Source organism: Dendropsophus ebraccatus, chromosome 8 (assembly GCF_027789765.1).
Source record: "Dendropsophus ebraccatus isolate aDenEbr1 chromosome 8, aDenEbr1.pat, whole genome shotgun sequence".
NCBI lineage: Eukaryota > Metazoa > Chordata > Amphibia > Anura > Hylidae > Dendropsophus > Dendropsophus ebraccatus.
In genome coordinates, this window is record NC_091461.1 from 13433703 (window position 1) to 13445846 (window position 12144).

Here is a 12144-nt window from a genome sequence, read left to right on the forward strand (position 1 = left end):
TTTTGTGTGCTTCACAGCTGCTGAACTAAATGGGAGTCAATTAATTTTCTCATCCTTTATAATTAATGAAATGACTCTGCTTATACTATCCCAGTCTATACAGTAAAGCTGAACAAAAACAGGAAGTGTTTGGTGGCCATTATATATTATCATTTTTATAATAAATTATAATAATAAATACATTTTCAAATTATAATAATGAAAAAATATTTCAAGATGATACGCCCCCTTTAAAGGAGACCTGTAACCCCGGCTGCCGGGGTGAAGGCCGCTCGACCCCCCGCTGAAGTCCCTTATACTTACCCCTTCTGCGAAGATGGGGTCTGGGACTTTGTGGAAGGGGTAAGTATAAGGGGCTCCAGCAGGGGGTCGGGCGGCCTTCACCCCGGCAGCCAGAATGACAGGTCTCCTTTAATGTTGAATAACATGATACCACAAGAGGAACCATCAACGCAAAAACTGCCTGTGTCCAATACAAACATTATCGGACGTTCCTGTCCTGGATTTCAGCTTCATGATAACTCCATCTATAAATAATACACTGGGCAGGAGTTCTGTCACTTGATAAGTTGTGATAGAGTCGAATAGATGAGTGGGAGGGATGGAGGGATTCCCTATCAGGTGCCCTTGAAATTTAATTCAGCAAAAACTTAAGAGCCAGCTGCTGCCTGTTCTGTAATGGCTGGAGGAGAAAGACCACAGGGGCCTAACGAAAAGAAAGACCACACTCTTTCAGCCTACCATGCCCCCCATCCCCACACTACAAAGGAAGGGACAGTAGTGAAAACTGGATGTCATCGCTCACAAACCGATATAACTAAAAAACGATAGAAGTTGACAGGACTAAACATGGTATGGGAGTATACCAATGTTTCTGTATGGAATATCCGAGACACTAGAAGGAACAGTATGCACCCATAGCAGGCCATATGCTTCCTATCAAAAATATACTGGAAGAAGGATTTCTCAGAAATAATAGTAAATTGTTGGTATTCATACCCATATCTTTATGTTCCAGGGCCCATTTGTGCACATTGCGAGTATCTGTGCCGCCGTCCTAAGCAAATTCATGTCTGTGTTCTGTGGAGTCTATGAGGTAAGGAGCTGAAGTGAACTGACTTGTATTTTACCGTAGCCCCTTGTTTGCCGTCCACTGATTGGCTTTTTGCCCCCTTGGCTGGTAATGGCTGCTATGGCCTCCAAATGCCTTGGCTTTGAGTTATGTATAGAATGGGTTTAGGTGGTACTAATCTGATAATGCATTGTATTTTACCACTTTTGATATATGTAAATGACATTTTGACCCATGTATAGTTAATACTTAGGGGGAGATTTATCAAACATGGGGTAAAGTGAAACTGTCTCAGTTGCCCCTAGCAACCAATCAGATTCCACCTTTCATTTTCCAAAGTGTCTATGAGGAATGAAAGGTGGAATCTGATTGGTTGCTAGGGGCGACGGAGCCAGTTTCACTTTACACCATGTTTGATAAATCTCCCCCTTAGTATTTTTTTTTTGCCATTTACATTTTATTATGTAACTTAATTTGTACTAACAGACAAAAACTGGTGACTATTGTGTTTTACACCTTTACTCCTCATTATATCATTGCTACATTTACGTAATTAAAACATAACCCCACTGATAGCAAAAAAGCTTAAGATTAGAATAAAATTGCTCTGAATTGGTGGGTATTCCTCCTGATTCCAGATTGGGCCCACTGGAGAGAGGACTTAACCAACTTTTTTTTTTTATCATTGGCTATTGGCACATTTAGTGAAAGTTCACAACTTGCCTCTTTCTTTCATAAAATGGAATCTAGCATTAACATGACCCCTGTATGAGCAGATCGGCATGTAGATTCTGAGCTCAACAATGTTCTCGGTTTCCAAATCGGTTGGGCAGTTCCAAAGATATGGGTAAGAAACACTGTATGCAAATGAGTTTGTTTGGTGCACTGCAGACAGTCCCAGTGCCCTGAGGGATTGCTGGAACCGCCTTCGGTGCACCAAGCAGTCCAATTAGCATATAAGGTTTTTTTGTTAATATCTTTGGAACGCCACAACCGATTTGAAAACTGAGGACATTGTTGAACTCAGCATCACATAGCCAATCTGCCTATATGAAGAGTCTAGTATGGACTATGTTAATGCTAACTGAAAAAGCTTGGCCCAGTTTTTAATTAAATTTTGGCACATTGTTTGCAAGCAAGGGTCCTATTAGACAAGGCAATTTTTAACAATTAACTATTGCAAACTAGATTGTTTATCGTTAACCTGAAATCGTTCATCATATTACAAAGAACGATAGTGGTTAGGTACAATCACTACTACAATTGTTACTCCATCAGATCCCAGCAAATGAAGGAACGATGTGGAATTACACTAAACGATTAGTGAATGAATGTAGCATTACAGCGAACGATTAGGGAAACGTTAACAATGATTTTGGTGTCAGCACCAACACAAACGATGAATGATTTCTTATTGGTCGTTCGATCAATGCCTGCATTTACATGAAACGATTATTGTTTAAATTTGAACAATAAAACAATAATCGCCCCGTGTAATAGGGCCCTAAATGTGTCAAAATTATTGAGAATTGCAAGCAAGGGGTTTTCCAGGACTATATGAATGACGATCTATTCTTAAGATAGGCAATCGAATGTCGGCACCCTACCGATCAGAAATCGATGACCTATCCTGTGGATAGGTCATCAATCATGTAGCTCTGGTGTCCATCGGGGTGTCTCCGGTGTCCATCTGGGCTCTTCGAACTGATTGCAGAGCCCGATGGTAGCCAGGGAAACCGGAAGCCTCGGGCTGGGTGCGCGGGGGAAGGCTGGGTGCGCGGGGTATGTGCCCGTGAGCTCTGCCCCCCCTCTCTCCCCTGCTGCTGTTACAAGATAGTAACAGAGGCAGGGATCAGCGGAGAGGGGGCAGAGATTTGGCCATCAGCTAATGGGATCATTATTATCCCATAAGCTGATGTCAAAGCACGACCTGGGCATTGAGGCATCAAAGACCTCAGGTTGTGAAAGGGTTAACCATTAGACCGGAGGATACACACAGCCTATGTTTTGCAGTATCTAGAGAGCCACAGGATGGAGAGCATTACAGGGATTCTAATCAAAAATCATTGTGAAATATTTCAACTATTGTATGAAGACAACATTTAATAATAAATGCATCTATGAACTGTAACGTACATTCACATATATGTAACACCCTCACTCAGGACCCCTACCGAAGTCTGGATCTTTTGGCCGCTGCCTGTGCTGTGGGGGTTGGATGTTGCTTTGGTGCACCTCTTGGAGGCAAGTGCTGCCTATAAATGTTAACCTAGTTTCCCCGCATCTATGATGGCTTTCTTAACCTCTGACCTTTATTCCCCCTTACCGCTTCTGTCGACCTGAGGACGCTACATGAGAAATAAAATGGTATGAAATGGTAATTCCAGTCAGTATGGTTTCCATTCTGTTGTGAGCCAACGGAGAATGGTCCAACTAAGAGTTGGCTAAAATCAAGCTCAAGGTTCTTCTGAACTATCAAGCACGTGTTGTTTTACAAAACTAGGGTCCTGTCCTTGGCTGGTCAAGTTTTTAATGGTTAGGTCAAGAAATTAGAATTGGTAGAAGGTTAGTGAGTCAATAGGTTCCTCAGAAAAGAAAAGAGTTAAAGAGTTCAATCTTGAGCCAGTAAATAATCCCTGTAAGTCTAAAGACTCAGTAGAAGACCTTGACTATAAAGATCAATCACATGTATCGAGCTCAGCTTTAGCTAGCCTAAAAGTTGCAACTCATGTAGATACCTCCAGAATGACGTGTCCTCATGTTCATTTTATCGTCCGCTCTCCCTGCATCTTGCCTGTGCCCCTATCTAAACACCCCTGCTAAGTGATGTGTTTGGTTTCTGCCCATTTGCTTTTCCTATTCCCCGGGTTGGAAGACATCAGATCCTGGTCACTTGGATCTGGCATCTTCTCCAGCCTAGGGAAAGGTTTCGGCAGCATGCACATACTGTAGCGTTCTATAAGAATCAAGGCTCTCATGAGGTCTTTGCTGATTTTATCTTCTTTTTTCTCCTTTTTTTGTGGTTTGTCTCCTATTTGTTCTCCTTCGCATGTCATTTCTTTTCCCTCTACCCTTAAATGGTTCCATTTTTGTCCATTTCATGCCCCGTTCACCTTTTCTCTCATGTCATTGTCCCACCTTCCACTCTGGCACTTGGCTTACTGGATCCATCACCATGTCTTGCGTCTTTGTGATCTTCCATATCTTGGTGGTCTTGCTTTCTCCTGGTTGTGTCCTGTGGTCACTCATGGCCTATCAGTAGCAGGCGTATTATTACACTGACGTACTCACTGTGGGATGCGCTGTTGGTGTTGGCTGTTGCTTTGGAACCCCGTTAGGAGGCAAGTCCTATTCTTCTATGTTGGGTGGATTGGTGGATTGGTGGATGTATTTTTATTAGAGATGAGCGAACCTCGAGCATGCTGGAGTCCATCCGAACCCGAGCGTTCGGCATTTGATTAGCGGTGGCTGCTGAAGTTGGATAAAGCCCTAAGGCTATGTGGAAAACATGGATATAGTCATTGGCTGTATCCATGTTTTCCAGACAACCTTAGAGCTTTATACAAGTTCAGCAGCTCCAGCTAATCAAATGACGAAAGTTCCGGTTCGCTCATCTCTAATTTTTATGTAATTTTAAGATGTGATTTAAAGACATTTCAATCAGTAGAGGAACAATAGCATCCAGAACTTATTGTGCTCTTGGGATTCAAAGGGGCAGAAGTGGTCACTTGTGTGCTGTGCTCCTTTGACAATCATTGACTCTGATCAGCTAACCTGGGAGTGCCAGCGGGTAGTATATGGACCCATAGAAGGTCCATGGCCTTATTTGACTAACCTCTCCCAGGATAGCAGAAAAGGTTGTTCAAAGCCATTGTCACTAAAGACTTAGCCTAATAGTTATTATTGATTATGGAGTCATTAAAAGTTATTAAACTTAGTTGCTGTGAATTGTTGTATAGGTGTCCTGTTTAGCATTGAGGTCACATCCTCCTACTTTGCGGTGAGGAACTATTGGCGTGGATTCTTTGCAGCAACCTTCAGTGCCTTCATCTTTCGGGTCCTTGCTGTATGGAACAAGGATGCAGGTTAGTTGATACATTCCTTTTACCAAACACCTCAAACATAGTGAGAGAATACACAGTAAATTATGTGTCTCCATGGTTACAGACTACAGACAAACCCTGTACGTAGTCAGACCCTTCCATTAGTCTCTATATTATCAAATCTGCTCATCTACATATATTAATGGGGTTTCCCACAAACAAAACTTGTACCCTATGCACAAAGCAGGTGATAAGCTTGAGGTTGGGGGGTCCCCAAGAGAGCAAGGGTGCTATGTTTAAATGGGTTTGCATTCAGGCAGGCATGGTACTGCTCCATTTAACTCTATAGGGTTGACTGAGATAGTCAGGTATCTGAGCCCAACCATAACAGAGGGCACTGTGCCTGCATTATTGTGAATGGTGGGGTAGCTAGTGGCAGGACCCCATTAAACAACACTTATAACCTATCCCTAGAATACATGATAAATGTTGTTTATAAGAAAACTCCTTAAATATTCTTCAGGTCTTGCAAGGAATATAACAGTTACTTGTCTCTTTCAGTCACCATTACTGCCCTTTTCCGCACTAACTTCCGTATGGAGTTTCCCTTTGACCTCCAGGAGTTACCAGCATTTGCAGTGATTGGGTAAAAGCCTCCAACCTTTTAGTTGAATTTTCAGGAAACCATTAGATATTGATATCACTACAATAATATATTTCATGTGCAGGATCTGTTGCGGTTTCCTTGGAGCCTTTTTCGTCTACCTGAATCGACAGGTGGTGCTTGGAATCCGCCAGAACCAGACCCTGAGCAGTTTTCTGAGCCGTTAGTAAGTATACCAGACAATTATACAAGTATACAAGTCTATTCTCTTAAATTTCGAATATAATTGGATTTCAAATATAAATAACCCTCCTCCCTTTAAAATCACATGCCCAAATATGGCAGAAACCACTCCCTCATGACCAACTACATTGGGTAAATAAAGTTGCTTTTTCTCTCCTCCTTCCTAATATTGGTATTGATGGTGAATTGATACTAAATTATCCATTTTTATCTCTTTGTGTTTTCCAAGTCGTTTCATGTATCCGGCTGTGATTACTTTCTGCATTGCAACCCTCACTTTCCCAGGGGGCTTTGGGCAGTTCATGGCTGGAGAGGTAAGTCAACAATTAAAATGCCCCAAGTCATGTACAAGCTTGTAGAGATTCAGTGATACGTCCTATGTCCATGTATTGGTCATTTGGTGCCAATGTAGAGACCAGTCCATGACATCAAGAGATTACCGCCTGGGCTCTACGATCATATATTGATATAGTCTGTGTTCTCTGTTCCTAGCCGAGACCCATCTGAGAGTTAGTTTCTGTAGCTTCTTCTCTCTTGACCTATAAGTCATAAATGTATTAGAGATTGAGGCCATAAGTATCTTCCTGGGGATTTTAGCAGTATTTTAAGTTGGTGGTCTGCACCTTGTGGTATGGTCTGGAACTCTGGGGTGTCCTATAATGTCCATGTCTGGATGCAGGTGTAGTGTCTGGCCTGATGTAAGTCATGTAGAGTCGGCTCCGGCAAGAGGTCCGCTAGGAGCAGAGGAGCCCTTGTACAGACTTTCCTGAAGATAGTCCTTCCTTTTTGAGTACAAATACAGGATTTGAGTAGATTCCTTTTCAGTGTGGACTGGAGACCACGAGTAGGTGTTAACTAGGAAGAGAGGGTTGGAGTTGGACTCTTTCCTCTTCCAGTAGAAGCCAGTCTGAAGGAAGGTCATGTGACCAACGTCTACACTTTTATGCAGCACATAGGTCACCATTGCATGACTTTGTACCTCAGTGTATGCACATACTAAGCATTGTGGAGCATACAGCATATATTAGACTTGTTTACTGCACGATAACCAATGTCATATTTTATGTCTCTTCCATTATACCTAATAAATAAATAATAAAGTCATATCTGAGTTTTACCGTGTCTCAAAAGAGCAAGTGAACCTCTATAGATTGTCCGTCTCTCCTCTCACTGCCTGTCTCTAGCTCTCTGTCTATGTCTCTGGCAGGCTGTCTTGCTCTCCCTCTTATTGACTCTTTCTGTCTTGCCTGGATGGTCTCACAGCTTATGCCTCGGGAGAGCATCACCGTGCTATTCGATAACCTCACCTGGACCAAGTACATGAATAACGCCTCAATACCTGAAAATTCTAACGCCTTCATCCGCTCCAGAAACGTGTTTCTCACTCTGCCTCTGTTCTTCATCATGAAGGTAAGGTCCACTTTCTGCCATTTATACAGTATTCTATGGATCTGAATCCTTTAATCTGCCAAGAGATATATGAGCCACACATTGCGCCTACAGAAGCTTTTAGGACATCTCATTCTAAATCTAGGGCATAAATATTCGTTAATATATATTATAGATTATAATTATCAATCTATTGTCCAATTGCATCAGTATTGTCCCCATTCCCCCTCCTCCCCACTGTCAGAAGTACTGTCCCTATTTCCACCCTTTCCCCACTGACAGAAGTACTGTCCCTATTTCCACCCCTTCCCCACTGACAGAAGTACTGTCCTTATTTCCACCCCTTCCCCACTGACAGAAGTACTGTCCCTATTTCCACCCCTTCCCCACTGACAGAAGTACTGTCCCTATTTCCACTCCTCCCCCACTGACAGAAGTACTGTCCCTATTTCTGGTTCGATGTTTTTATTGAAAGATTTTTCATTTACAGCAATATTATGACACAGTGACATAGTGGCATAAAGAATAACAGTGTACAATCATACAGTAACAATATGTTCTTTACAAGCACAGCACTAACCGTACTGTCCCTAATTCCACCCCTACCCCACTAAAAGAAGTACTGTCCCTATTTCCACCCCTTCCCCACTGACAGAAGTACTGTTCCCATTCCTACCCCTCCCCCACTGGCAGCAGTACTGTCCCTATATCCACCTCCCCACAAACACTGGCAGCAGTACTGTCCCTATTTCCACCCCTTCCCCACTGCCAGAAGTACTGTCCCTATTTCCACCCTTTCCCCACTGCCAGAAGTACTGTCCCTATTTCCACCCCTTCCCCACTGGCAGCAGTACTGTCCCCATTCCCACTCCTCCCCCACTGACAGAAGTACTGTCCCCATTTCCACACTTCCCCACTGGCAGAAGTACTGTCCCTATTTCCACCCCATCCCCACTGGTAGAAGTACTGTCCCTATTTCCACCCCATCCCCACTGGCAGCAGTACTGTTCCCATTCCCGCCCTTCCCTCACTGACAGAAGTACTGTCCCTATTTCCACCCCACCCCCACTGGCAGCAGTACTGTTCCTATTCCCGCCCTTCCCCCACTGACAGAAGTACTGTCCCTATTTCCACCCCATTCCCACTGGCAGCAGTACTGTTCCCATTCCCACTCCTCCCCCACTGGCAGCAGTACTGTTCCCATTCCCACCCTTCCCCCACTGACAGAAGTACTGTTCCCATTCCCACCCCTCCCCCACTGACAGAAGTACTGTTCCCATTCCCACCCCTCCCCCACTGACAGAAGTACTGTTCCCATTCCCACCCCTCCCCCACTGACAGAAGTACTGTTCCCATTCCCACCCCTCCCCCACTGACAGAAATACTGTCCCTTTTCCATACCTTGTCTATTCACCTCTTCCCCACTAAGAGCAGCACTGACTTCCTAACCCCATTACTCCTGTCCTCACTCTTATTGGCAGAACCATTTAACCCACCCATTCTCCCCATGTCACCAAGTAACCACAGGAGATCCTGGAGGTAGGAGGGAGAGAGTCCGACCAGCCAATACTTCCTCCGCTGCCTCCAGACTTCTGTGACATTGTCCTCTGGGTGCTGGATGTGTGACCTCATATGACCAGGGTTATCTACCTCCAGCTTTATAACAGAGGTGTTAACCCTATCATATGTTCCTAATGTTTTGTTTTTTTTGGCTTTATCTAGGGTTGGGTTTTATGGACCGGGAACCATCATAACCTCATCATTATGTTCTATGTAATAATTTCCGCTGGTTTAGGATCTCCGTTATTTACGGCTTGGATTACACATATTATTTGTGCCAATTTTATGGTCTCATCATCATAAATCAACACAGGTCTAATCTTTAGAGACTTATATAGCGATGGAAAAGCCATAAAGCACCGAGCTGCAAACTGACATTTGAGAATTTTACATTGTCATTTTGGAAAGAACATTGTCTATAAATATGACTCTAATTCATTATCTGGGCCATGTGACTAGACATTATAGAGCCTATATCTAGACTAAGTCTCTATTACGGAACTGGACTTAAAGGGGTTATCCAGCATTTTAAAAAATTGGCCACTTTCTTTCAGAGACAGCACCGCTCTTGTCTCCAGTTTGGGTGCAGGTTTTGCAACTTAGTTCCACTGAAGTGAATGGAGCTTAATTGCAAACCACAATTAACCACTGAAACTGGAGACAAGAGCGGTGCTGTCTCTGGAAGAAAGTGGCCATGTTTTTCAAATGCTGGATAACCCCTTATAAAATGTTAGATTTTGTCAAGATCGATGTGTATGTGATGTGGTAAGTGTCCTCTGATGTGATGAAGGGAGAAGAAGCTCCTTTACATTTGTTGCCTTCCTTCCTCTTCCAGTTTCTGATGTCCGTCATTGCCACCACGATGCCCATCCCCTGCGGAGCCTTCATGCCAGTCTTTATATTAGGTGAGGATGATGTACAGTGGGAATGACTGGTCGCCCTGAGGGAAATCTTATATTCTTTTATTTATTGTACAATTATATGATGTAACACTGTATAATATCTGTCCTATAGGAGCCGCTTTTGGGAGAATTGTTGGAGAACTGATGGCCTTCCTCTTCCCCAATGGAATTCTCTTTGATGGGATTGTCTACAAGATATTACCTGGAGGCTATGCTGTGATAGGTAACACCTTACTGATGGAGAAGTAGTTATACTGGTTGTCAATCATCTATAAGGATCTATATAATATTCACTATACAATCTATCTATTATCTATCTATCTATTTGTCTATCTATCTCCTATCTATCTATCTATCTATCTATCTATCTATCTATCTATCTATCTCCTATCTATCTATCTATCTATCTATCTATCTCCTATCTATCTATCTATCTATCTATCTATCTATCTATCTATCTCCTATCTATCTATTATCTATCTATCTATCTATCTATCTATCTATCTATCTATCTCCTATCTATCTATCTATCTATCTATCTCCTATCTATCTATCTATCTATCTATCTATCTATCTATCTATCTATCTATCTATCTATCTCCTATCTATCTATCTATCTATCTATCTATCTATCTATCTATCTATCTACCTACCTACCTACCAGTTAGTTCCCTATATACCAGGCCATAGCGGCTGTGTGTATCTGGATGTATTCCTTCTATCAGTGAGCGGGCTGCGGGTCATTTTGGTGCCAATATTTGATGCCAAACAAAATACCCTCAGCTCTGAGAGTTCCTGCCCTGGGGATCTGGCATTCCTCACTAAGTTTAATAGCGGTTTATTCAGTGTGGGATTCCCCTGGCTTCTGGGCTTTGGCTCCTGATAGAAGGCGGCATTGTTATAGTGCGGCAGCTGTGTGCAGGAGTGCAGGCATGGGCACAGTCACTGTACGCTGCTCTGCACAAATATCCTGAAAGACGGTGACGCTGTCAGGGAATGTACAATGCAATACCCTGAAGAAGCTGTACTGTGAATTCTGGTATTATGTACGGACTCAAGGCAGTTGTATTGTATATTGTTAATTAGTGAGTAGTGCTATGTATTACCCCTGAGGAAGCTGTACTGTGTATTGTTGTAGACAGTTGTACTATGTACTGCATATTGTATCTTAGTGTTCTGTACTACGCATTTCTTCCCTGGAAGCTGTACTGTGCATTGTTGGTTGTCAGGTTCTACCAGGTATTTCCTCTAAAGAAGATATATTGTGCACTGTACTATGTACTTCCCCTGAGAAAGCTTTACTGCATATTGTACCTTAGTGATCTGTACCGTGTATTTCCCTAAGGATGCAGTACTATGCATTGTGGCTCAGTGATCTGTACTATGCACTTCCCCTGAGGATGCTGTACTATGCATTGTGGCTCAGTGATCTGTACTATGCACTTCCCCTGAGGATGCTGTACTGTGCATTGTGGCTCAGTGATCTGTATTATGCACTTCCCCTGAGGATGCTGTACTGTGCATTGTGGCTCAGTGATCTGTACTATGCACTTCCCCTGAGGATGCTGTACTATGCATTGTGGCTCAGTGATCTGTATTATGCACTTCCCCTGAGGATGCTGTACTATGCATTGTGGCTCAGTGATCTGTACTATGCACTTCCCCTGAGGATGCTGTACTGTGCATTGTGGCTCAGTGATCTGTACTATGCACTTCCCCTGAGGATGCTGTACTATGCATTGTGGCTCAGTGATCTGTACTATGCACTTCCCCTGAGGATGCTGTACTGTGCATTGTGGCTCAGTGATCTGTATTATGCGCTTCCCCTGAGGATGCTGTACTGTGCATTGTGGCTCAGTGATCTGTACTATGCACTTCCCCTGAGGATGCTGTACTGTGCATTGTGGCTCAGTGATCTGTATTATGCACTTCCCCTGAGGATGCTGTACTGTGCATTGTGGCTCAGTGATCTGTACTATGCACTTCCCCTGAGGATGCTGTACTATGCATTGTGGCTCAGTGATCTGTACTATGCACTTCCCCTGAGGATGCTGTACTGTGCATTGTGGCTCAGTGATCTGTACTATGCACTTCCCCTGAGGATGCTGTACTATGCATTGTAGCTCAATGATCTGTACTGTGCACTTCCCCTGAGGAAGATGTATTGTGTATTATTGCTAAGCTGTGCTTCTCCTGAAGAAGCTGTAGTGTACTCTGTTGCTGAGTGGGTGAGAAATCTGTACTGTACATTGTTGCTGAGTGAGTTGTATTATGCACTTCCCCTGAGGATGCTGTACTGTTCATTGTTGCTTAGTGATCTCTACTATGCAC

General features: G+C 43.2%; 1 protein-coding gene and 1 long non-coding RNA gene across 4 annotated transcripts in view; one reads left to right on the forward strand and one right to left on the reverse strand.

The window, feature by feature from the left end:
* CLCN1 (chloride voltage-gated channel 1) overlaps positions 1-12144 on the forward strand; it is a 76266-nt gene that overhangs the window by 42618 nt on the left and 21504 nt on the right. For 2 of the 3 annotated variants that reach the window (XM_069979826.1, XM_069979824.1), the window contains exons 6-14: positions 1019-1096; positions 4335-4413; positions 5032-5157; positions 5677-5761; positions 5844-5945; positions 6192-6276; positions 7226-7372; positions 9747-9816; positions 9926-10036. In XM_069979826.1, coding sequence (XP_069835927.1) covers positions 1019-1096; positions 4335-4413; positions 5032-5157; positions 5677-5761; positions 5844-5945; positions 6192-6276; positions 7226-7372; positions 9747-9816; positions 9926-10036 — 883 coding nt within the window. Of the gene's footprint in view, positions 1-1018; positions 1097-3237; positions 3317-4334; positions 4414-5031; positions 5158-5676; positions 5762-5843; positions 5946-6191; positions 6277-7225; positions 7373-9746; positions 9817-9925; positions 10037-12144 lie in introns of all 3 variants that reach the window. The other variant, XM_069979825.1, reaches the window with a different exon arrangement.
* LOC138799065 (uncharacterized) overlaps positions 4760-12144 on the reverse strand; it is a 37270-nt gene continuing 29885 nt past the window's right edge. The window contains exon 3 of the long non-coding RNA XR_011364214.1: positions 4760-5136. This is a non-coding gene — a long non-coding RNA (uncharacterized lncRNA). The remainder of the gene's footprint in view (positions 5137-12144) is intronic.